Source organism: Camponotus floridanus, unplaced genomic scaffold, assembly GCF_003227725.1.
Source record: "Camponotus floridanus strain SB8 unplaced genomic scaffold, Cflo_v7.5 scaffold62, whole genome shotgun sequence".
NCBI classification, from domain to species: domain Eukaryota; kingdom Metazoa; phylum Arthropoda; class Insecta; order Hymenoptera; family Formicidae; genus Camponotus; species Camponotus floridanus.
Window position 1 is genome coordinate 554,172 of NW_020229792.1, and position 23,069 is coordinate 577,240.

At 33.3% G+C, this 23,069-nt stretch overlaps 1 protein-coding gene across 12 annotated transcripts in view; it reads left to right on the forward strand.

Annotated features, from left to right (window-relative positions):
* Positions 1-23,069, forward strand: part of LOC105254664 (nuclear receptor coactivator 3) — a 115,293-nt gene that overhangs the window by 77,729 nt on the left and 14,495 nt on the right. For 8 of the 12 annotated variants that reach the window (XM_011263483.3, XM_025413209.1, XM_011263484.3 and 5 more), the window contains 10 exons: positions 2,385-2,492; positions 5,252-5,390; positions 16,609-16,725; positions 16,940-17,114; positions 17,912-18,285; positions 18,770-19,002; positions 19,583-20,660; positions 21,007-21,129; positions 21,708-22,043; positions 22,773-23,021. In XM_011263483.3, the coding sequence (XP_011261785.1) occupies positions 2,385-2,492; positions 5,252-5,390; positions 16,609-16,725; positions 16,940-17,114; positions 17,912-18,285; positions 18,770-19,002; positions 19,583-20,660; positions 21,007-21,129; positions 21,708-22,043; positions 22,773-23,021 (2,932 nt within the window). Of the gene's footprint in view, positions 1-2,384; positions 2,493-5,251; positions 5,391-10,317; positions 10,672-16,608; positions 16,843-16,939; positions 17,115-17,911; positions 18,286-18,769; positions 19,003-19,582; positions 20,661-21,006; positions 21,130-21,707; positions 22,044-22,772; positions 23,022-23,069 lie in introns of those variants that run through there. The other 4 variants (XM_025413212.1, XM_011263481.3, XM_011263488.3 and 1 more) reach the window with 3 other exon arrangements.

Here is a 23,069-nt window from a genome sequence, read left to right on the forward strand (position 1 = left end):
GTGTGTGCGTATCGGTCAGAAAAGTGATGTAACGTGTTTAATTTACGATGTAGTAACCTGTGCACTTTACAACTTGTTAATTATGTTATCGGCATGTCGATAAATTAACGATCGCAAAGAATCGCAGATGTATCGCACCGTATCCTATCGAAATATCCAATCGATCAGAAGCATTCTGTTTATTATTTATTAATCGCGAATAAAAAAATGAGGTAATTTATAATTTACAAAAATTATATAATTTTATTAATCGCGAATAAAAAAAATTATGTAATTTATAATTTATAAAAATTATATAATCACAATCTCTTTTACAATTTAAGAGATTTCCATAGCCATACATCGTGATTATGTAAAGTGAGTAAACAAATAATTTCATGCGTAAACCCGCGTAAGCTATTATCTCGAACCTTCAAGTGCCTTGATAGGAAGTACAATACGATCGTTTGATTTGTTTGCCAAGTATACAGGGGGTCCTAAGATTGCGTAACATTTGTTATTTATTGTTATATCATGAACAAATTGATCATGATTAAATTGAAGAGGAAATTGTTTGAAAATTAGAGGGCGAGATTAAAATAGATTACGGCAACATCGAGAGTCGAATTTTACGAGAATACGTATTCAGAAATATTCTGCGGATAACGAAAGTTGGCTTTCGGGACGCTTGTAATTGCTCTGCTGACAGTCATTACCGCGATTATCTGTTATCTTTAGGCACTTCGTTAGCGGCCGATTCCCCGGCTTATTATAACGTTGCCGACGCGTGTGTGTCGTCATAAAGGAATTTTATTGGTTCGTGGGAAACGAACCGAAAAGGGATACACAAAGAGCGAAGGGAGCCGCGGTGATAAACCGACGTGGCCGCAGAGAACGTGAGGAAAAAAAGGACGATCTCAAGGAATCGCACGCTGCATTACACCTCCGGAATAATCCAAGGCATTATTTTGAGTCGCTCTTGCGCGCCCCACGTATTTATAGCGGCCCCGGTGAATCCAATTTCGATAAAGCAACGGAGAATCATCGCGCGATGTGTCGCGAAAAAGGGCCCGAACGACGCGAGGGTGTCTAAAAAGCATCCGAAAGACGTCTGAAGATCGTCTCGCGTAAACTTTCCGAGCTTAGTCGTGTTTGTTTTCGAAAAGAAAGCTTTCTCAAAATTTTATGTTTTTCCATCATTTATTGAATTATATTATTGTATGTTTCATCTGTTTTTATCAAATATAATGTTGACTGTAGATATGGCGGGCTAAAAAACACTGTGTTCAACAGTGAAAGCAGCAACAGCGAGGGTTGAATTTAAAATACGCTTTTTTAGAGTACTCTTTGGAGGGTGCTGGGTTTAAGAGATACTTAAGTTTTCGGGGGAAGGGAGAGAGTGCTCGATCATGCGAATCAAATTGTCTTCGAGATTACCGAACAATTTAACACCACTGCCAATTTGTCCCGACCTGTACCTTCATCAATAGCAAAGTGTGTAGGTGTCGGAGTCGATTCCTTTTCAATAATGCCGGCACGCTCGCTCTTCGCAAAGTCCTTTTTATCGACTTTGCGTTCACCGAGCACAATGTACTCTCGTCTCGAAGAAGCTTCTGTCGATTTCGAGGTAAACGAGAATATGAAAAGCAGAAGAAACGTCAGTGTATATGTGTGCGTATAAGAAACGGTGTATTATATGTTTGTACGTGTGTGTGTGTTTGTATGTATGTTTGTATATATGCGTAGAATGAGGTGAAAAGAGAGGGGAATAGAGGAGGAATCGCACGCGCGGATTTCGTCCACGTGTAACAAATTAGTCGAGCACGGGGAGATAATTCGAATACAAAAATCATCTTCGGGATGGAATGAATTTCCGTCAAAAATATCCTTAAAAAAGAACATGATGCGAGTATATTTAACAATATTTAACATTGTTATAAATATTTATATCTTGTTCTTTTTTTCAAATATATTTTTAATATTCATTTTTGACATTATCTTTATATGAGGTGATTAAATCGAATATATCTTGAAATTTGTGTTAAGTGACGAAGTTTCTTTTTCTACTTTCAAAAAAATTTTTATTGCAATTTTTTTTTATTTAAATTATATATATAAAATATACATAATTGCGTATTATAAATTTTAAAAAATAGTGTAAACTGCTTTTTTATACTTTTAATCATTATCTCTAATAAGTTCACTTGTAATATAATTTTGATTGAAATGTTCTTTTATAAAATTTTATTTACTAAAATTTTATTTACTCCCACAAGTCAATATCGATATCCCAAAAACAGCTGACTCTTTCAATACATGGGAAAATTATGATTTGCGACATTAATTTTTCTTTTGTATATAAATGTTACTGTATTTCTCTAATCATGATTGCGCTTTTGTTGCAGGCCTGGCCCGTATGAATTGCAAGACCCGTTGTGGGTCAAAATGAGTGCGATTACTGGCGGCATTACCAAGAAAAGAAAGAAATCAGATGCGAAGCCTCAGTCGCAGATGTGAGTATCACAATCTCCTGTCTTTTATGTCTCTTCGAAGTACGATGAGTTCAGATTTGCAATTTGGATGCTATAGTAAACGATAAGTATCAGCCTTCCCCACTGCATATTTGGCACAGAATGTGTTTGTCGATGAAAAAAGGTCTTGAGTTATTATTATTTAATTCAATTCATCGAAAAAAATGTTACGATATTATAACAAAATTTTTATATAAAGATAATAAAAATGAATAACACAAGGTTTTTTATTCTTCATATTTTTACATTTATTTCTTGATCACAAAAGTTTTTTTATTATTTTAATTTAACTTCAGAAATTATAATTAATTTTTTTTCAAGTTTTTATTTAGGAGATGGGTGTCTGAAATATTAAATAGGGTGTGTGGTTTTAAAGTTTGGAAATCCGTGATTTAAAAGGCTCGACGATCTGTACACGTCGGTGAACATGCCGTAATCCGTTGCCATCCAATTTGCTAAAGAGCTTATCGTTTCGATCGAATTATTAATGGCAAACGCGTGCGCGCGAGTTTTTAAGCGTTCATCAATTGAACTGCCTTTAATGTCAAAGTAATATTTGGTCGCTCATGAATAAAATTTTATTGAATTATCGAATAAATTATTCGTATGCGTTTACACGTGATACAGAAAATTTAACTATCATTCCTCTAACATTTGTAATCTCGTTTAATAATTTATTATTAGCAAACACATGCAATTGAAGGCAGAACATAATAATCTTATTTTAATATTTTAGTATTGAATATTACAAATATGAGAAATATTTCCGTTATGCTAATATAAGTATTATTATTTTATTGCCATAAATAAATTATGTTACATGAAAATCATTTGCATGTACTTCTCTCTGATATTGTAATTTTTCAAATCTATCTTTTTATATGGATCAAATATAATTACTAGAGGAAAGGGAATATTTTCAGATGCAAAATATTTATAAAATATTAAGATTTAGAAACTATTTTCGTGTAATAATATTAAAATATATAAAAGTAGTATTAAATAAAATAAAAAAAATAAAAAATATATAAAAGTATTAATTTTTTAATACTATTATTTGAATTATAATTTATTTAGTTATAATTTAGTTATAATAAATTATAATTTATTTAGTTTATTATTTACAATTGATTTATTATTTGTAATTGATACATTTATATTTTTGATATATTTAAATTTTATTAAAAATTGAACATATCTCTCAATTTATCAATATGATTCAATAATTCATAATTTAAACATTGAAAATATTACGTATTAAAAATGAAACTCAGCAAGGATTTTTTAGATATATTATTTAATACACAGAAAAGAAAAAGAAATAAAATATTACAGAGAGAGGTACATGTGAATGATTTTCATGACATGATTTATTTACAGCAATAAAATTTTTTTAATACTTATATTAATATAAAGAAAATATGTGGAATATAGATGGAAAATTTAACTCGTCGAAAGAATTTATCGTTTTTTTTTAATCCTGATTTTCAATCCGTGACTAATGTTAACATTTATTCACTCATGTAAGCGTGTAGTAAGATAGTAAGACAGCCGTATTGGGGTATTAAAATAATAGTATAGCGTTAACAGTGAGAGTCACTGCTGGACTGACGTGACGTCACAAGGTCAACTGAACGTTTCAACGGGACAAGAAGTTGATTCAGCATCTAATATATATATATAATTTTCTTATAAAATTGTCGAATCTTTTCGCGAGATTTTTGATCGCTTATTTTTTAACAGCATTATATTGTATTTTTTAACAGCATTATATTGTATATGTGAAATATCTATCCATTGATAATTTTAACGGATTCTTTGATCAATTTGGAATCGATAATTTTTTAATTAAAACGAGTGTTACGATTAATCTAAGAAACTTTCTTGCATTTCAAGCAGTTCATCTTTACCTTTACTCTTATTAAATTTTAATACTAATTTAAATAACACTAAGGTATGTGCAGTATTAAAAGCTTGCAACAGATAGTGGCTATTTTTAAAGTTTCCGATGAAAAATCAACTCAGAATCTCTCAATCAAGAGAAATCTCTTATTAAAATTTATATCAAACATAATTGCATCACGAACTATGTTGTGACAAAATTTATAAGTCGGTTACATTTTTTTAGAAGGACTGAACTATTTTTTTTTACCATAAATATGTGTATGAGGGGACTACTTCAATAAAACGAAAGATCGATAAAACAAAAGAAAATTATAGAACTAGTTAAATGTATCTTTTCATTAATTTTTATTTTAAATTAGTAAATTGTATTAGTAACGGAATAATATTCTGAAATAATAATAAGTGATTAACATGCGATTAGAATAGTACTTTAAAAGTTTATATATACTTTTTAGAGCATTATAAATGTTTTAAATTAAATAATTTTTTTATATTTATACATTCCTATAAAAACGTAATTTTATCACGCTATTTTATAATCTATTCTATAATAATAAAATATTTTTCACAAAAGCTTCTCTTTCAATTTAATTCTCTCTTTTAAATTTATCTCGTTTTATTCTTATTCTTTATTCTTCTTACTTAAAATTCTTTTTTATTTCTTTTAAATGATTTTGTGATTATCAAATTTATTACCTATGACATAATTTTGGTACATAAAAATATGCCATTAAAAATATTACGAATTTGCTAATGTCAGTATTTTATGATTTAAAGCATGAAATAAAGTTTACGGAGATCGTCAATGTATTAATTTTGCATTTCGATTGTTTCAGTAACAAGTGCCTTAACGAAAAAAGACGACGGACCCAAGAGAACTTATATATCGATGAGCTTGCCGAGCTGATTTCCGCCACGGACATGAGCTCTGGCAAGACTGACAAATGTCAGATCCTTCAGAGAACCGTCGATCAGGTAAGAAGATTGATTTCTCTCTCTTCTCTTAAGAATCGATGATTGATAACAGACATCATAGGAACGTGCCGTGTCGATATTTAGTATTATTTTTCCATTCTTAGTAATAAACTGTCGGTTTGAATGACAAGATTGTAGAGATATTATAATCAGTCAGAAAATACTAATCGCAGTCGTTATTATATTTATTAAACATCTAGGTAAATTCAAAACTGGATAAACATTATAAAATCCTCTCTAGAAAATACACTATGTAATTTTCATGACTGATTGTATGTTAAACTACAAAATATTTTCAAATAGATAAAAATAATTATTATTTCATAGAAAATTAATAATCTATATATTTAATTATTTTTACACAATTTTGAAATGGAAATTAAAACATACCTTTTTACAGTGATTGCAAAAATAAAAATTTAAAATTTTCGATAGAAAAACGATAGAAATTCTAAATCTTAATAACGTAACAAGAGGGATTTAAATTTCTATGATTAAATTGCTGACGAAATAATATAAAATGCTATCTAAGAACACTCACGTTTCACTTGCAAAATTATACAAATTTTTATCGTTCTCCCGGGTCATAAAATTGAAGATAACTGCTCGGTATTAAGACAAGATGACAATTTTACGATCGCCAAAGGACATTTTATAAAGTCGTTCTTACTTGAAGTAGACAATAAAATATTTTAGATTAACGATATTATTTTCACAGTTTTTTTCGTGACTCCTGTGTATCTCATACAAGTGTGTTTTATTTATTTCTCTTATTTGTTAAAATGAGAAGGTGAGAAGCTATTTTTTATATAATTATTAGATATAGACGGTAGAAAGACAGAAGATGGTCGGAGAGAATGTCATTTGTTGTCAGCATTTTTCGTCGGGAAATTGATCGGTAAATATCAAATATTGAACAAAGTTGTTTTCGGATCGAGACGTGTGTAGAAGAATCCGCGCAAGGACGATGAAATATTTGAGAAAGCACTCAGGATTATTGAGAGATTTGTAGAGCGAACGAATCTCTCATAAAGGTCGCCCTGTTTTATAAATGACATATATTCCCCTATCGATCTAAACGAAAGAAAGAGCGACAGTATTTTCGAAAGCGATATTACATCGTCGCCAGTTTAATAAGAATTTCGCGTAACATTAAAAAACTCGTTCTTAACGAGTTCTGCTTCGACACTCTCTGGTAGCAACCAATCTTTCTTTGCCTTGCGAAATATCTATAGCATTAAATCTCTGTATACATAGGCAAATTTATCATTACAATTAGTTATATTTATTCCATTGTAGTTTATATTATAGCATTTATGAAATATGACTTATATTAAATTTTAAATTGAAGGAAATTTTGAAATTGTTATTATTAGTTTTTTTATTTTGAAATATATTTAGGAAAAAAATGCACGATGATTGTTAATCACAGTTACATTATTTTAAAAAACAAATGAATCTTCTGCAAATCCTCAATTTTATGGTCAAATAACTAATTAAATTTAAGAAAAATATCGACCATTAATATAAAAATTCGTTTCTGTTATTCCTTTGGAACAATGTCCGATCGCTATTGTTTAATTTCCAATGGTATATGATTCAATAATAAAGTTCTCGGATAAAGTTTTCCCTGAGGAGAAATCGAGACTAAATGAAAAAATAAAGTCTTGCTCTTAACACCTTTGCGAGGTATCTGCTATGCTCACGAGATTTATCATTTAAAAAGCTCCCCTCGCAGAATGTTAATTAAACATGCATGTATACTTATTTTGTTATCTAAGAACTATTATATAAGCAGAGTTAAATTGAACGTAATTATTGAAACATTTGCTTGTACAGATATTAAATTAATTGAGTAGCTTTTTTATAATTTTTTAATTTTTGATACATTCATTACCACTTATTAATTCTATGAAATTCTATGAAAATGAAATTTCCTTGAAATTGAAGTTTTTCTATTCATTTTTATATAATCAAGAACGCAATAGTATAATAGTGAAATAAAAATGAATAATTCTATTGACCCAATTATCAAAAATAAGAAAATTTTTTTAATTTAGAACTATTCGTGTTTCTATGTCTTTTTCTTTTTTTCAAGGAAAAATAATTGTGGAATTAAATCAAATAATTTGCGTACAAATGAGGTTTGCGAGAAATGCTCGCTAATACACTTCATGTGTATTATTACAGTTGCATACACGTGCGGTACGTATGATCATATGACATCGTTCAGATAATTCGAATTGCCTGAGACAGCTTTTTTGAGGTGTGAGTAACACCTGAGAGATTTCGTACGACTCGATAAATTCGGCCAATCTCATAAATTTCGCGTAGCTCGTATGCTTCTTCGACGCCTTCTCTTTGATGTAATCCGATTCGCCTCTCGAGTCAATCGTTTCCCGACTTGAGATCAAATCTCACGCATAATGTATGTTCGCGTTCAATGCGGAAAAAACTCGCGTATCCGCTTCTCGCATATATAACGTTGGCTAGAAGATTGCATTGTGCGTGATTTTCCACGGGAATTGAATTCGCGAAAAAATAGCCCAATTTCGCGTGTATTTAGGAGAAGCTCGTGTTATAATTTTTTTATCAAGTTTTACAGCGTCCGTATAATTCTGTGCCACACGTACAGTCGTGCATATAATAAAACACAGAAAAATCCTCTGCCACGCTCTTTTCATTCAACAATTATTAGCCCGACTAAATGACGCGAAACGAGATTATGCAAAAGTCGGTTAAACGAATTAAAATGAATGGAATTTTCAAGATTGACGTATACACACGCATGATTCTGAATTCGTCGGCGATACATAAAACATTTTCATTTGAAATTATCCCGAATTAAGCGCTCGGCGAGGTAATTCACTTTTGCATAACGCCGTCCACTTTGGGGCCTATTTTATCTTGGCGGAAATTTGATTCGATTTCTAGAGCCTATTATTATCGCTAATATAATCGCATCATTTACTCGGCTCGCGAAAGGTCAAAGACGCAGTTACGGCTATTTTTTTCTCCGTCTCTCCTTTTTTAAACCGATACGCGATTAATCCGCTAACGATACACGCCGATAATTACAGGTCCCGGGCACCTTTGTTGAGCCGTGCTCGCGCGATCATCGGCTAAACGCGAGGCAGCAGTTGCATAACGGCCGCTAAGGCTAAGCCCTTGACTCACTGGCGATCGAGCCGAGGTTACACTTGCCATTGGCGGGAACCGATCCGGTCCGGGCCCGCTTGGTCGGGGATTTTTTAGGCTCTAGAAATTCGAAGACTCGATAATGTGTCGTAACTTCGTCTACCTAAGCGAGCGAAGGTCCTCGTGCCCGACTGAAATTTTAAGCAGCTTTCTCGTCCAGTTTACCCAAGTCATATCGGTTTGTCGGAAGCTTCATGAAGAGAAGGTGCAGAGAGGAAACGAGAGTGGCAGCGTGTTGATTTTGATAATTATTATGATAAAAAGTTACAAAGAGAGAACGTCTGTATTTTAAGCTGTCTAGATGAATAGTCGAGTCGCTTTTTTTTGGGAATATCGTATAAATCAATCTCGACGAATTTATAGGTAATAATAGGATATCGATATTTTATTTGGAGATTGTAACAAGAATATGAAATTGCTCCGAAATCTCATGTTATTATATTATATATCTTTGAATGTTGTTATCTATCTTTTGTTAGTGAGATATCGATGTAATCCAGAAGTCTTCTAGTTATTAATGCCACTCGATACTATCTTCTACTAATCAGTTCTAGTTACCTGGATATCGATGCCTTCGAACGTTGTCATTATTCTTCGTTACGTTCTTCGAGATATTAATATCATTCAAAAGTGTTTTAGTTATTGGTGCTACTTGATACTATCTCCTAATCATTTTTAATTATAAAGTTATCGATAGCGTGTTAATTTTAAATTTAGTTATCTCACAAGAATCGATATTTCCTTAGCACGTAATTATCAAGAAAAATGACGCAGCGTTATTTTTGCACTTAAGTCTCAAATTAAAAACCTATCAAATTATTTGCAGAATATGTATTCTTCCAAAATTCAAGTTTAAAATTTAATTTTTTAATTGTTTATTATTTGTAAAGGGTTGTATTTTTTTATTTATTTAAAATGGAAGAAATATACATTTAAAAGAATTTTGTAAAGAAAAGAACAAAGAGATTGGAGAAAATCGATTTTATTCTCGACAATCTGTCATTAAAATTATTTGCAGAATCTGTATTCTTCCAGAATTCAAGTTTAAAATTTAATTTTTAATTGTTTATCACTCGTAGAGAGTTGTATTTTTTTATTTATTCAAAATAGAAGAAATATACATTTAAAAGAATTTTGTAAAGGAAAAACAAAGAAGTTAAAGAAAATCGATTTTAATTTCTTGTCAACAATCTATCGATAAAATCTTCCATTATTCATGCGAATAAGAATTTAGCTTACATCCCCATAAACTAAAGTAAGGCATAATCGCGTGTAAAGTATTCGAGGAGAGAGATCAGTTCGCTTTAATGATATTTTTTTCATATTACATAGTCTCTTCCCTCCTCCCTTTCTCTCTCTTGTTCAGAAATAAATATAAATATCTATTTAATCGTGACAAGTTCAGCTGTAAAACACACAAAGGGATAATGATATTCTCGATAACGTTCTCTCATCTCCATTCGTGGCATGGCACAATACGGTCCTCGAGACGCGCTCAGCTGCTTGGCGCGCGTGCGCGTTTCGGAGTCGCAAACTGCAGAAAAGCATTCATCCATCTATCCGTACGCGTTTGCGAACCGGTCGCCGCTACCGGCGCACAGCACAGAGCTCGGTCGTCGCAACAGGAAAGGTAGAAAGGGACGGGAGGAGGGGGAGACCGGAGGATAGGATCGACTTCCCGTCTGTGCTCTCGCCCGCGCACGTTAGTCGTGCGGTTCGCGGAGAAGCACGTGTTGTCGAGCGTCTTGACAGGTCGCGCGCTGACAGAAGCATCGCTCGTCGTCGTCGTCGGCGGAATAAAGGAGAGAAGAACGATAAGAAGAGATCTGCGGATCATCGAGAGAGACGGTCGAGATTGTCGCTGCTTCTGCCCCGAGCGAGAGTTTGTTACATGACCTTGAGTGATGTCACCGAGGCCAGTAGGAAACCTTCCAAACGGCGCCGCTACAACTCGATCTACCTGAGCGAAAGAGAGAGAAAGGGGAAAGGAAAGAAAGAGAATGCGAGAGAGAGAGAGGGCTTTGTGACGTCATCTGCGCGATGGTTATGCGCAGCGATGGTGCCTGGTGATGCGGCGGCCGAGGTAAAGTCGATTGAAATTTTCTAGGCAGAAAATGTACAAGTGTCATCGTCTCTCTCTCCTACGGTCCGCTTTATCTCGCGGGCGCCTCCCCCCCCCCCCCGGGATATCTTTGCTTATCGGAGATCCCACCCGTTGGTTCGCGACGACGAAGTGTTATCCGGCCGGAGGAATCGCGCAGGGACGGTTCGATACACGTGGTGTGCACCCTTTCCGGTCGAGCCCCCATCTCTCAAATCTATCCCCATCTCCTTCGTCATCCGGATCGCACCCTCCCCTCTCGGGCATCTCGACCACCCCTCGAGTTTTGCGGTCCCGCGTCTCGTGTCCCTTTCTCCCGTTCGTGGAAATTCGCGCACCGGAGAAGAATTTATCGCGGGCGACTCGTGACGCGACGCGATTCGACGAGAGAAATGCGTACACGCGCACGCATACGTACACGCGCACGCATACCCTGGCGTTCGCCAGTTCCAGTGGAGGAGCGGCTAGCGGCAACATCGCACACGCACACACGCATACACGTATGCGTGAACCGTTTGTCGGACTCGGACGCCGCACGCTCCGACCCGGAGTCACCGACTTTTCGAGGCCACGGCAGACGCGCGCTCCGGGTACCCGTGTGTTGGTGCGATTATTGCGCGGTGCGCGCGTGTGCGCGTGTGTGCGTGCGTGCGTGCCACACTCTCGCAGATTGCGCCGCGTCGATTACAACCGCGCGATCTATCGTCGCTGCGAGATACGAGCTCAAGGACGCGTCTTTTCCGCACGCTCTCGCGCGCGCACGACCGTGAATTCCGGCCGGTAACGCGGGAATTTCGAGAGCCGTATTTGGATCGTCGATGGACGACATTGCGAGCCCTCCGACGTGAATTAGAAATTGAATTTTTTATCAGGGTGTTCCCTGGAAAAACTTGAGTCTCTCTCGCACCTGGAAAATCAAGGAATTTTATTGGGAGTCTGAGATTTTCCTTTTTTAATTCTGATTTTTTTCATATCGTAAACAGCATTCTGGTTACAGTAAATCGGTAAGCCAAATTGAACGGTTAATATTTGATATCGTAAATATATATATATCTATCTTTCTTTACATATGTTCAATTTTAACGAAATATTGAATATGTTATATATATGTTTTTATTGCAATTTTTAGTGATAAATGGATTGCGTGTTGTGCAAGTGAAAAATGTTTATTTTATGGAAAACAGTTCAGTTTTTTTCAGTACACTTACAAATCTTTGAAACTTAATAGGCTCCTTCCTATGAATGAAAAACATTAGAAATTGCAAATTTATTTTAGAAAGTTGCAGCAAAAAATCTTTAAAATATTCTCTCTTTAATGTCTCTCTGAAATTTTAAACAAAAATTGAATTTTTTATCAGGGTGTCCCCTGGAAAAACTTGGGTTTCCCTTGCACCTGGAAAATCAAGGAATTTTATTAGGGGTCTGAGATTTTTTTTTTAATTCTGATTTTTTTCATATTGTAAACAGCATTCTGGTTACAGTAAATCGGTAAGCTAAAGCGAATTATTAATATTTGATATTGTAAATATAATATTGAATATGTTATATTATGTTTTTTGTTGCAATTTTTAGTGATAAATGGATTGCGTGTTGTGCAAGTGAAAAATGTTTATTTTATGAAAAAAAGGTTCAATTTTTTTCAGTACACTTACAAATCTTTGAAACTTAATAGGCTCCTTCCTATGAATGGAAAACATTAGAAATGGCAAATTTATTTTAGAAAGTTGCAGCAAAAAATCTTTAAAATATTCTCTCTTTAATGTCTCTCTGAAATTTCAAACAAAAATACTTGGAGGGTTAGAAAATTTTTTTACAAGATTTGATTAGACCGAGGATTAGACCCTCTATTTAATGAACAAAGGAACTTTGTTTTCATATCCAATATTTATAATATTAAATGTGTGCATTTGGCGTGTGTGCACATGTTTTTGAATTTTATTTGTTTTATGTAAAAAAAAATAACGCAATTATTATTGAATTTTAAGACTTGATGATCTTCAAAGCAAGATTGAGCTCCGAAGAATTATTGGAGTGAATCAGAGTTTGTAGAAATATTATTCTTGTACGAAGAATCAGAGTTGCTGAAATATTCTTTTTGCACAAACACTCGATACAATACGATGCGTTCTACTTGCGCTTTTACGCCGTTTCTTTAAATTGCGTCGAGAATGATAATGAAGCTGGGCGATATTGTGTGTGTGTGTGTGTGTGTGATAATGGAAACGAGGGAAAGATAATCTTAAACGCGTGTTGAATCGTTTCTTGTTCCCTTTTACAGAACAATCTTCCGTGAGGAGAAAGTGTTTCGACGATTCTTTAACGGCGATGGTATCGCGTGACGTAATTGTGTCACTAATCGTAACATCAATTTGAAAGATACTGCGTAATCAATTTGTATTAAATATCACTTTAACCCTTCAAGTCTCACTCGACGAATATAAAGTATTTTCAGGAAAAATGAATCATATTATTATTATATTTTTATTATATTTTTATAAATTTCTAATTATTAATTTCTTATAAAAAAATTTTCTGACTCTCCAAATATTTTTATTTAAAATTTCAGAGAGACATTAAAGAGAGAATATTTTAAAGATTTTTTTGGTGCAACTTTCTAAAATAAATTTGCAATTTCTAATGTTTTTTTATTCTAATTATTAATTTTTTTTATAAATTTATTGCGCGAGCAAGAGTCTTCATTTATTAATGTTTATTTTTTCAGATCATTAATATTGCAAAATACTGGTTCGGATGACGAAAAACCTCGCGAAACACTCGCATGTTAAAATATACCGGGTGTCCCTTTTTTTTTTCATTTATTTATTTTTTTTATATTACCAAGAAACTCGACAACGAGAGTTATCGTGTTACGTGGCTTTCACCGCGTTATACATTTGGGCAACGACTCGCTTGAGCTCGGACAACTACCTAAGTCCCTCCTTGAGTGGTGTCGTTGTTTCGTTAGCGGTCTGACGCAATGACGGATAACAGACGCGCGAGGGCTAATGGACTGTGTATACAGTACAAAAACCGAGCGATGCACGCACTCTTTCGACCACAGTACCCCGTTCTCTCAGATTCGTATGATCTCTTGGTTCTTTGCCGAGCAAAGTAAATTTCAGCCCCGCGAGAGAAGCACCGGCCTTTCTCCTCCTCAACAACGAAAATGGCTTGAATTCTAGATATTTATTCGCGTTCCAACGATATACATTTATATACATTTAAGTCTATATAATTCATTGTTTTTAAATTTTATGCAATCAATAATCCCTCACAATAATCTTTAAATTGACACAAATTTTAATTTTAAAGTTAATTTTCTCTCTCAAGTTTTAAAAAAAGTAAGTTAAAATAAATATATTCCTGGACAAAATTAACGCATAATTTTTTTTCACTTTTTCTTTAATATTTTTCGTTAAAATTTAAATATTTTTTAAAGAAAAAATGGAAAAAAATTATGCGTTAATTTTGTGCAGGAGTATAGTATAAATACAACAAAGAGAGATTAATATATATATATATATATATATATATATATTTATATATTTATATATATTTATGTACACTTATATTGTACATATAATAATATTATATACATGTATATAATATTATTATATTGTATATGTTATATATATTGTTATATTATTATATACATGTATATAATATTATTATATTGTACATATAATAATATTATATACATATTTATATACTACATATATTATATAGTATATATACACTTTCTGATTTTTAATCGTAACATTTTTATAAATTATAACATTCCAATCACTTAAAATTTAGGATGTCCTAAATTTTCCATATTCTTCTCATGCATATTTAAATTAATCTGGAATCCTGACAAGAATATCGAAACAATCTATTCTGAGAGGTAGAAATTAAAAATTTTATCAATTGTCATTTGGCATTTTATCCTTTAGTAAAGCTAACATTTTATTTACCAGTTATCTTTTACATTCTTTATAATCGTATCCCGTATTATTTATAACAATTAATCGATATGCAATATATTCGCTGCAATATATTCGCAGTGCTATTTAAAGTAATTTGGTGTCTCTTTTTATCTTCTCTATTGATGCATATTTTCTCCCATCTATCTGTCTTTGTATCATCATCGCGACTGCTGATATCATCGCGTGCCATAACCAGTTTGACAAATCTATACTTTGACGTATAAAAATAACGGTACACATGTGTGTCTAATAAAATCCGATTTTCCGCTCAAATCGAATTATTTGTTTCGTATCTGACGCGATATACATATTATCTTTTATTTCATGAATATCCCGCAAAAATGGGATTGTATATATTTTACGAAAGACACATGCCAATTTGCTTTCGTGTATTTTCGTACACTTTATATTCTGTCGAGTTTCGTTTTATTATCAAGGTGCATAGACTGGGAAATGCATCGTCGCAGTACAATGACGCACATGTCGAAGACAACATGTGGAGTTTCTATGTACAGTTTGAAAGTACAATCGACGCCACACATCTTTCACGCACTTTTCACGGACGTTTTCAGCTGTTGTATTTAGCAAAGTATATTTTATGACGGCACGTATAAAGATAACATGACAGCGCAGTTGCGATAATATTGCAGGATAATGAATCCAAAGTGAAAAAATATAACAATATTCTTCGCATTGAGAAATTTAAATGACACTTGATCTACGTAAATTTGAATAATTAAGAAAATATATTAAAGAATATATTAAAGAAAATACCGCGCGAAATGAAGGAAATAAAGCTGCTTTTCACGTTCCTCCGCGAAACGAGATGATGCTTGAGGAAAAAAAAACAACAAAGGATTTTACTTTGATGAAATTTTGCATCGCAATGACATAGCGTTTCACTCACAGCGTGACATCACTTGAGCGACTCGCATTCGTGTGCGAGATGCGTGTGTGCGGGATACGCAAAAAGCGGAGTCAGTCGTTTCCTCGCATTATCACGTCACGCATAACGCGAACGTCGCGAGGGAAATGCTACCATTGGATGGAAAAGATTAAAGGTCCATTTTACACTTGTCCGTTCATACCACCTATTGATCCTCGGCAAAATCGGACGTGATAAAATCTACATTTCAGGATCGCATATTTGTTAAAAACGTGTCCGTAGATTTGTCCATCTAGGTGCCATTCGTTTCGTTGAAAATTTTATCGCCAACGATGGGACGGTTACAAAAATAAAATAAAAAAGATATTTTATTTCGTCCCTCTTATGGAGTATAATGCAGTATCGGATGCGACACGAAATACAAAACGAGCAAGTGTAAATGGACCTTAAACATCATTTCGCTCGCGCGGACTTGCTTTGTACACGACGCTTTTGTACGGGCATTAGTGAGGCGAGACGAACGCATGAGCGACGATTACCTAAATCGAGTGTGAGATAAAAGCTTCCTCGCAGCCTTTTTAATATCAAAATTACGAAAGTTCAAATTGGTACTGTACGATTGTATTTTTTTAAATTTAAACTACATTAAGTAATCGTATAAGACTTTTGTGGATATTATTTACAAACGATCTGCTCCCAAATTTGCACGTGAAAAAATTTTGTTAGGTAGATATCGATGCGATGTATTTATCTTAATCGTTATAGGACTTTTTTTGCAATATTTGCAAATTTTATAGAATCCAAAATTGACACATATATTTCAATTATTATCAATTTATTATCAATTTATAATATATCTATTGTATTGCACAATTTTATATACAGAGTGCTCCAAAAGCGAGAGAAATTACGAATTGACTATATAATTATTTAAAGATTTTTCAAAGAACCTTATGAAAAAGCGCAGGATAGTTTATAATATTTACAATGTAATATGATGAATAGAACGCGCAGTGACTGCAAAAAAATAAAACATCAATTATTTGTGTTATTTTTTTTTTGTAGATTCGGCACTTTAGGCAACAAGAAGGCTCCAATAGTCATGCCGTACAACAGGGGGAAGTGTCTTCGTCGAATCCTAACATACTGTCCAACGATCAAGTTGGCCCTATCTTACTCGAGGTTCGTATCAATGGAATTAGATAAAGTTAAATTCAGGTTTCATCGTTGGATATTACTAGAGAGTCAGTGTTAAAGAGTTGAAGAGGGAGAATACATCAAAGAGAGATTTTATAAACGGTATTACTTTGCATCATTTTAACAATTACTTTATAATATATTAACTACATTATTTAAAAAATTAGTGTTAATAAATTTAATCATATTTTCTTCCTAGGCACTAGACGGCTTTCTATTTGTTGTAAATACGGAGGGCCGCGTGGAGTACGTTACGGAGAACATAACGCAGTACATAAATTACACGAAGGACGATGTACTCGGAAAGGATATTTACAATATTATTCATCATGGGGATCACAACACCTTTATGCCTAGTTTGTTGCCTTCGTTAGGTATGTATTCTTAACTGTATCACGAACGGTGATACATTCCTTTTCTTAGGGGTAGTAGTATTCGCATAGGGTAGATTAAAGATAAGCGCAATTAGTAGATCATGAATAATTCAAACGATCTCTTCCTCAGTTTTATTTTTCATTTTCTCATTTTTTTATTTCGTCTTTTGTACTTAAAGATAGTTTTCATAAAGTCGAGGAGAAAGACATATTTTTATATTTCTCATGAATTGGGATGTTCCTTTTAATCGTGATTTCAATTGCCTCTGCATTTCATGTACACATATATATTAATTTAATCACAATCTTATATATGTATATAATGTATTTATAAATTTGAAAAAAAAAAGAATTTAAAAAAAAATGGAAGCTAATTGATCAAGATTGTGATTGAACTAATATATATGTATATGAAATGCAGAAGCAGGATGCTTTATAATATCCGCTTTGAAGTTTAATTACACATATATATACATTTTTGAAAAATTTGATGTCACTTCTTTCCTTGAAAAAATATTCAGTTTTTCTTCAAGTTTACTTAACTGAAATTAATTGAAAAAAAACAAGATCTATTTGAATTTTTTGAAATATTATAATTTAATGTTAATATAAATAGATTAATTATATAAAATTTTGTAATCCGTTTTTCAAATTTTTTTTTATAAAAAAATATACTATTTCACCGATAAACGAACAAAATTAAATTGATTTCGAATTAGTGATAGCATAGGAAAACTTCATCAACAAGTAATCCTTTCACGAAACAAACTATATATACTCGAATTCATATATTATAGGCTGGACCAACGAGCCGCAACCTCAGACCAGGAACCGCACTTTCAATTGCCGCTTCTTGGTGAAGCCTCCCGATGATAAGGACGAGACTATGGAAGAGAAGCAACAGCGAATATCGAAGTACGAGTCTATGCAAATCTGTTCTGCTCTTCTGCCCAGTAACACCGATCGTCTGGAGACCGTTGATGTGTCCTCCGAGTCGTCAGACATTGGTCCTTGCGTGATGTGCGTAGCGCGTAGAATACCGCCAAACGAGAAGCCTATTGGTACTTCTGTTGAACAATTCACCGTCAAATTGGATACCACTGGGAAGATTATTGCGATTGACGTCAGTTGGTTATCCCCTGCTTACTCCAAGTACCTAAGCAAGGTAAGGGTGCGTATAACCACATCATATAACTTGATTACTATAACGTTCCAATATACTAATTCAATAATAATTGGATGCTATTATATAAAATAAATAAAATGTTTCCTACAAAGAATTATATTGTGAATATAAGATCAACTTCTTCTTTGCTCTAATTTGTAATAAAAGTTTTTAGAAGATACATATATAAGAGTTTGTTCTTTTTGAAATTTATTTAATATATTTAATAATTATCAAAAATATTTTACATTTTGCGCGAAAATTTATTTTTCTTTTGCTAGAGTATAAAATTAATCATATTTGTCCATCTATTACTCATTTCAATTCTAGATCGAGTAATTAAATATGATGATGATAATTAACAATATATTTTCTTATTATTTTTCGTTCAAAAATTGATTTTAGAAATTTTAAATTATTTTCTATCTTTCTATCTCTCTTACATCGCAGAATTGTTTGAGAAATATATTCATAGAATGTTCTATTGCAGGACCTGATAGGCACAACGATTAAGGATTTGTGCCACCCCCATGATCTCAGTACGCTCACGAAACATTTGAACGATACGTTTCAACTCGGTGAAAGTACGAGCGATGTTTACCGATTGCGCGTTACTCCTGATAAGTTCCTTAAGATTCAAACAAAGTCAAAATTTTTCAAAGCAAGTGTGATGAATGTGCACGATAGCGGCGATTTCATGATGGCTACTAATTCCATCATCGGGTAAGTTTGCACCCTGCTCCCAATACTTATGATTAATGCAAGGACATAAATATATCAAATTCATATATTTTATATTCTCTGATAACTTAATAAATGATTGTTCATTGAAAAGTATATCAAAATTGAGAAGAAATATGAATATTATATGAAAATGAATATTATGTGAAAATAATATCTTAATATCTTCAAGAAAGCAGCTTAATTATTTTTTAATTATTTCTTCTCTAGAGAATGTTGTAAAATTTGCCGTTTTTGTGCATTAAACTAATTAAATTATATGTCTAAAATATATTTTAATAATAGAACGTATTTATGACTATCATATAATAGTTTTGTTATAATACTTTTATGTAGAACTGGTTGTAATACATGCAGAAAATTCTGTTTTAAATATTATTTTTTATTTTCTGTTGTAAAATATTACAGGATATTATTTAGTCATTGAATATTGACGAAAAAGGTATTAAGGAATTAAGTTGATGCAAAGCATTCAATTGCGATGTATATGCTAGTCTTAGAAAGTGAAGGTGTACATCTAAATTTAATTAATAAATATATGTTATTTTATTCTTTATGATAGGGACAATGACTTAATGCCTATCGAGAGTGGTCAGCTTTCCAACAACAAAGTGTGCTCAGGACACCCTAGTAACCGTTGTGCGAATAATAGTAATAATAATAACGGTAACAATAACAATAACGTGGGTGGTCCGCTGATGCCCGTCGCGCATCTGAACGGTCAAGTGAGTGGTATTAGTGCTCGTGGTATGACGGTTTCGCACGCCGCCACATCGTCGAACTCGATCGCCTTTAACACGGGAGATGGTACCGGCGGCGGCAATGCCAGCGGTGGTGGCAGTGATTCATGCAATCCTCTGACGTCGCTGAGCACATCGGGCGGCAATCCGTTCAATCATTTTTCGGGAAACATGGACTTGGAATTCGAGCTTTTCCCTAGTTCCACAGCTTGGGATTTGGATAGTAGTGCTGGATGGGTAGATAGACCGGAATCGAGAGCAAGTGGGCCTTCGAACTCACGACCGTCTTCCCAGCCGGCTCCGACATCACCGAGTCCACAAGGAACTTTCACCAACTCGGCAGCAGTGATATCTCACTGTAGTCCTCTACGAGCGTTCAGTCCGACCTCGGTCAGTACTGTTCATGCCTTCAGTAATTCGTTCCCCTTCAGTCCTCTTCAAGAGACCACGCAAACGTCCACGTTGAGCAATGCCGCCAGCAGTATCAGCACCAATGGTGGCAGTGGTATCGGCAGTAACACCGCTACGACGACTATCAAGCGAACAGAAGAGAGTAACAAGAGCGGATGTCCTACTAGTAACAGTGGTGGTACCATGGACAACACGACGGCGAGGACTAGCGGCGCCGTCGAGACCCAGAATAACAGTACCATATCTACCGAATCTGGTAGACTGCGAAACTTGTTGATCAAAGGGCCGAGTGCTAGCGAAGACAGCCAGGATAATACGAATAATGATTCGGATAATCAGAACAATAACAGAATACTGAAAAATTTGTTGAACCAGCCAGACGAAGACGACTATCATTCGGAGCATAAAGTGCGTACGAGTCCTAGCAACATGCCAAAGCCTAGCATGGAGCACTCCAAGTCGTCACTCGGAAACAATATGCTATTGCAGGTAACTTGATAGTTCCTAATTGATAATTATATAAGTTACAAATTAATAGCTACAAACAAAGCAGAAGAAAATTTAATATAAATTTGACAATTTGAAAACGTTTTGTTTACTATTTTATTCCTTATCCGCTACTATTTATATTCAATTCATTACATTAAGAAAATCAAGAATTAAAATATTGCAATCAAGCAATTAAAAATAATAAATAAAACTTATTACTTTTGATTCCTTGATTGCAATTATTATTTTAATTATATATTTCTTTTTATGAAAAAACTTTAAAAGGTTCGAGATGTGTTCGTTTTTAATTCCTATTGCTTTATCGCTCTCTTTTTTGCATTTTAAGTTACTAAACGAAAAAAATGATGACGAGGACGAGGAGACACGTGCTGGAATGAAGAAAAGAAATGAACTCCTGCAGCAATTGATGAAAGACCAAGACGAAGAAAGAAAGTTACAGGAACAACAGGTACGTTAATTTTGGCAATACCAGTTTATTATTGCACTTTTAGAAGCATTAAGTATTTTAATTAAATTTTCTTATTTTATTTTTATACTAATTTTTAACTTTTGGACAAATTTTTAATTTTGAATATTATTATTTTTATAAGAAATTAAAACAAATATTTTATACAATTTTTTAAATTAAAGTGTTAATATTTGAATATAAATGAGGTTGGCAGCATTCGGGAATAAAAAGAATAATTTAATATAAACTTATTTTCTATATTACCGCAATTTTTTATATCATTATTTTTGTAGGGAATTAAAATGATTATTTTACGTAATTTTTTAAATATATATAACAGTTTTTAACATCTACTTTCCGCATTTTTTAAAACAGATTTAAGGTCAAAACTAAACGACTGGTAGAAAAGTTGTATATGGAGTATACGACGAGATAATCTTATAGTAGGGGAAATATTAAATTCGAGTCTGATACAATCTTGATTTTTCTTTTCTTTTTCTTCAATACGTCTTAGCTATAAGTGTAGGTGGGGATAAAACTTTAGAGGGTGATAATAAGAATGAACTCTTGTTTTGTAGAATCGGGAAGACGATTCTCTCTTGCGGAGTCTTGGATTTCGGAATACTACGCCGTCGCCATCGCAATCGAGTGATCACGTGGCTCTTAGCAGCGCGACTCAGGTAGGCCAGAAGAGACCAGGAGAGGACGGCGATTTGAATGTGGCTGTGAAACGACCTGTGGACGGCTCGCATCAAGTATCTTCTTCAGGAACGAGCTCCTCGAGTAACGCGACGAGCAAGAGTCTTCTTTGGGAGAAGAACAAGATGCTGGCATCTTTGTTAGCGAAAAATCCGCCGCAAACAACGAACGTACCAACGAAGCTGCCCGCATCTGTGATATCAGCAACGCCGCAGGTATTAAATCTGATAATAAAATATTTCTGATAGAATCTCATGATTATATAATATAAAGAATTTCATAATAAGAGTTTCAATTAGAATTTTAGGTCAATTTGCAACTAATTTCTAACAGTAATAAAAAATATGTACTAATCTCCACATACCTTTCTTGTATTTATTAATAATCATTATGCTTGCTACATTATCTATACTAATATAAAAGGAATAGTATTATATTCTCCTATTTAGAGGTTCTGAAATTAGAGTAAATTTTTTATTGATTGATCGAAATTATGTTTATCAGAAGTAGCGGAAATTAATTATAATTATTGAAAATTTTAGCGTTCTAATTATAAACATAATAATATAAACTATACATATCCCATAGTATTTTAAGCAGTTGATACGTTAAAAATTGAAAGAGAGTATATTTTTAATCGATTTATTTCTTTTTAATTCAATTAAATATAGAAAACTCGTAGAACCTGATAATTCTCCAAATGTTCATAAGAATCTTCCAAATTTCTATACAATTAAAAAAAAAAATGATTTCTCGCTTCTGACATTTAGTCATGCAGTAACTAATTAATAATCTTGAAATAAAGAATACAGAATACAAAAAATATTAAATAAAACTCTTAAAAATGATAATTACAATCAAATTTTTATTTATTATTAACTAATTTATATGTATATATTTATGTATGTATGTATGTATGTATAATATTATTTTATTAATTTTAGGACAAACTGCCTCGTTTGACAAAACAACAACAGCAGCAACAACAGCAGCAGCAGCAGCAACAACAACAACAACAACAACAACAACAACAGCCACAACAACAACAGCCTTGGACTGGTGGCAGTATGCAAGTTGGTAGTGGTAATAACACGATTACGACAACTGCGACGTCGGCGCGTCCTCTTCAAAGTCAGTCGAGACAACTACCTCGTCAATCAGCCAATACCTACCTCAGTCATATACTAAGTCAAGTAAGTGCGATTTAATTTAATATATGAAATATTGAATTGTAGAATAAA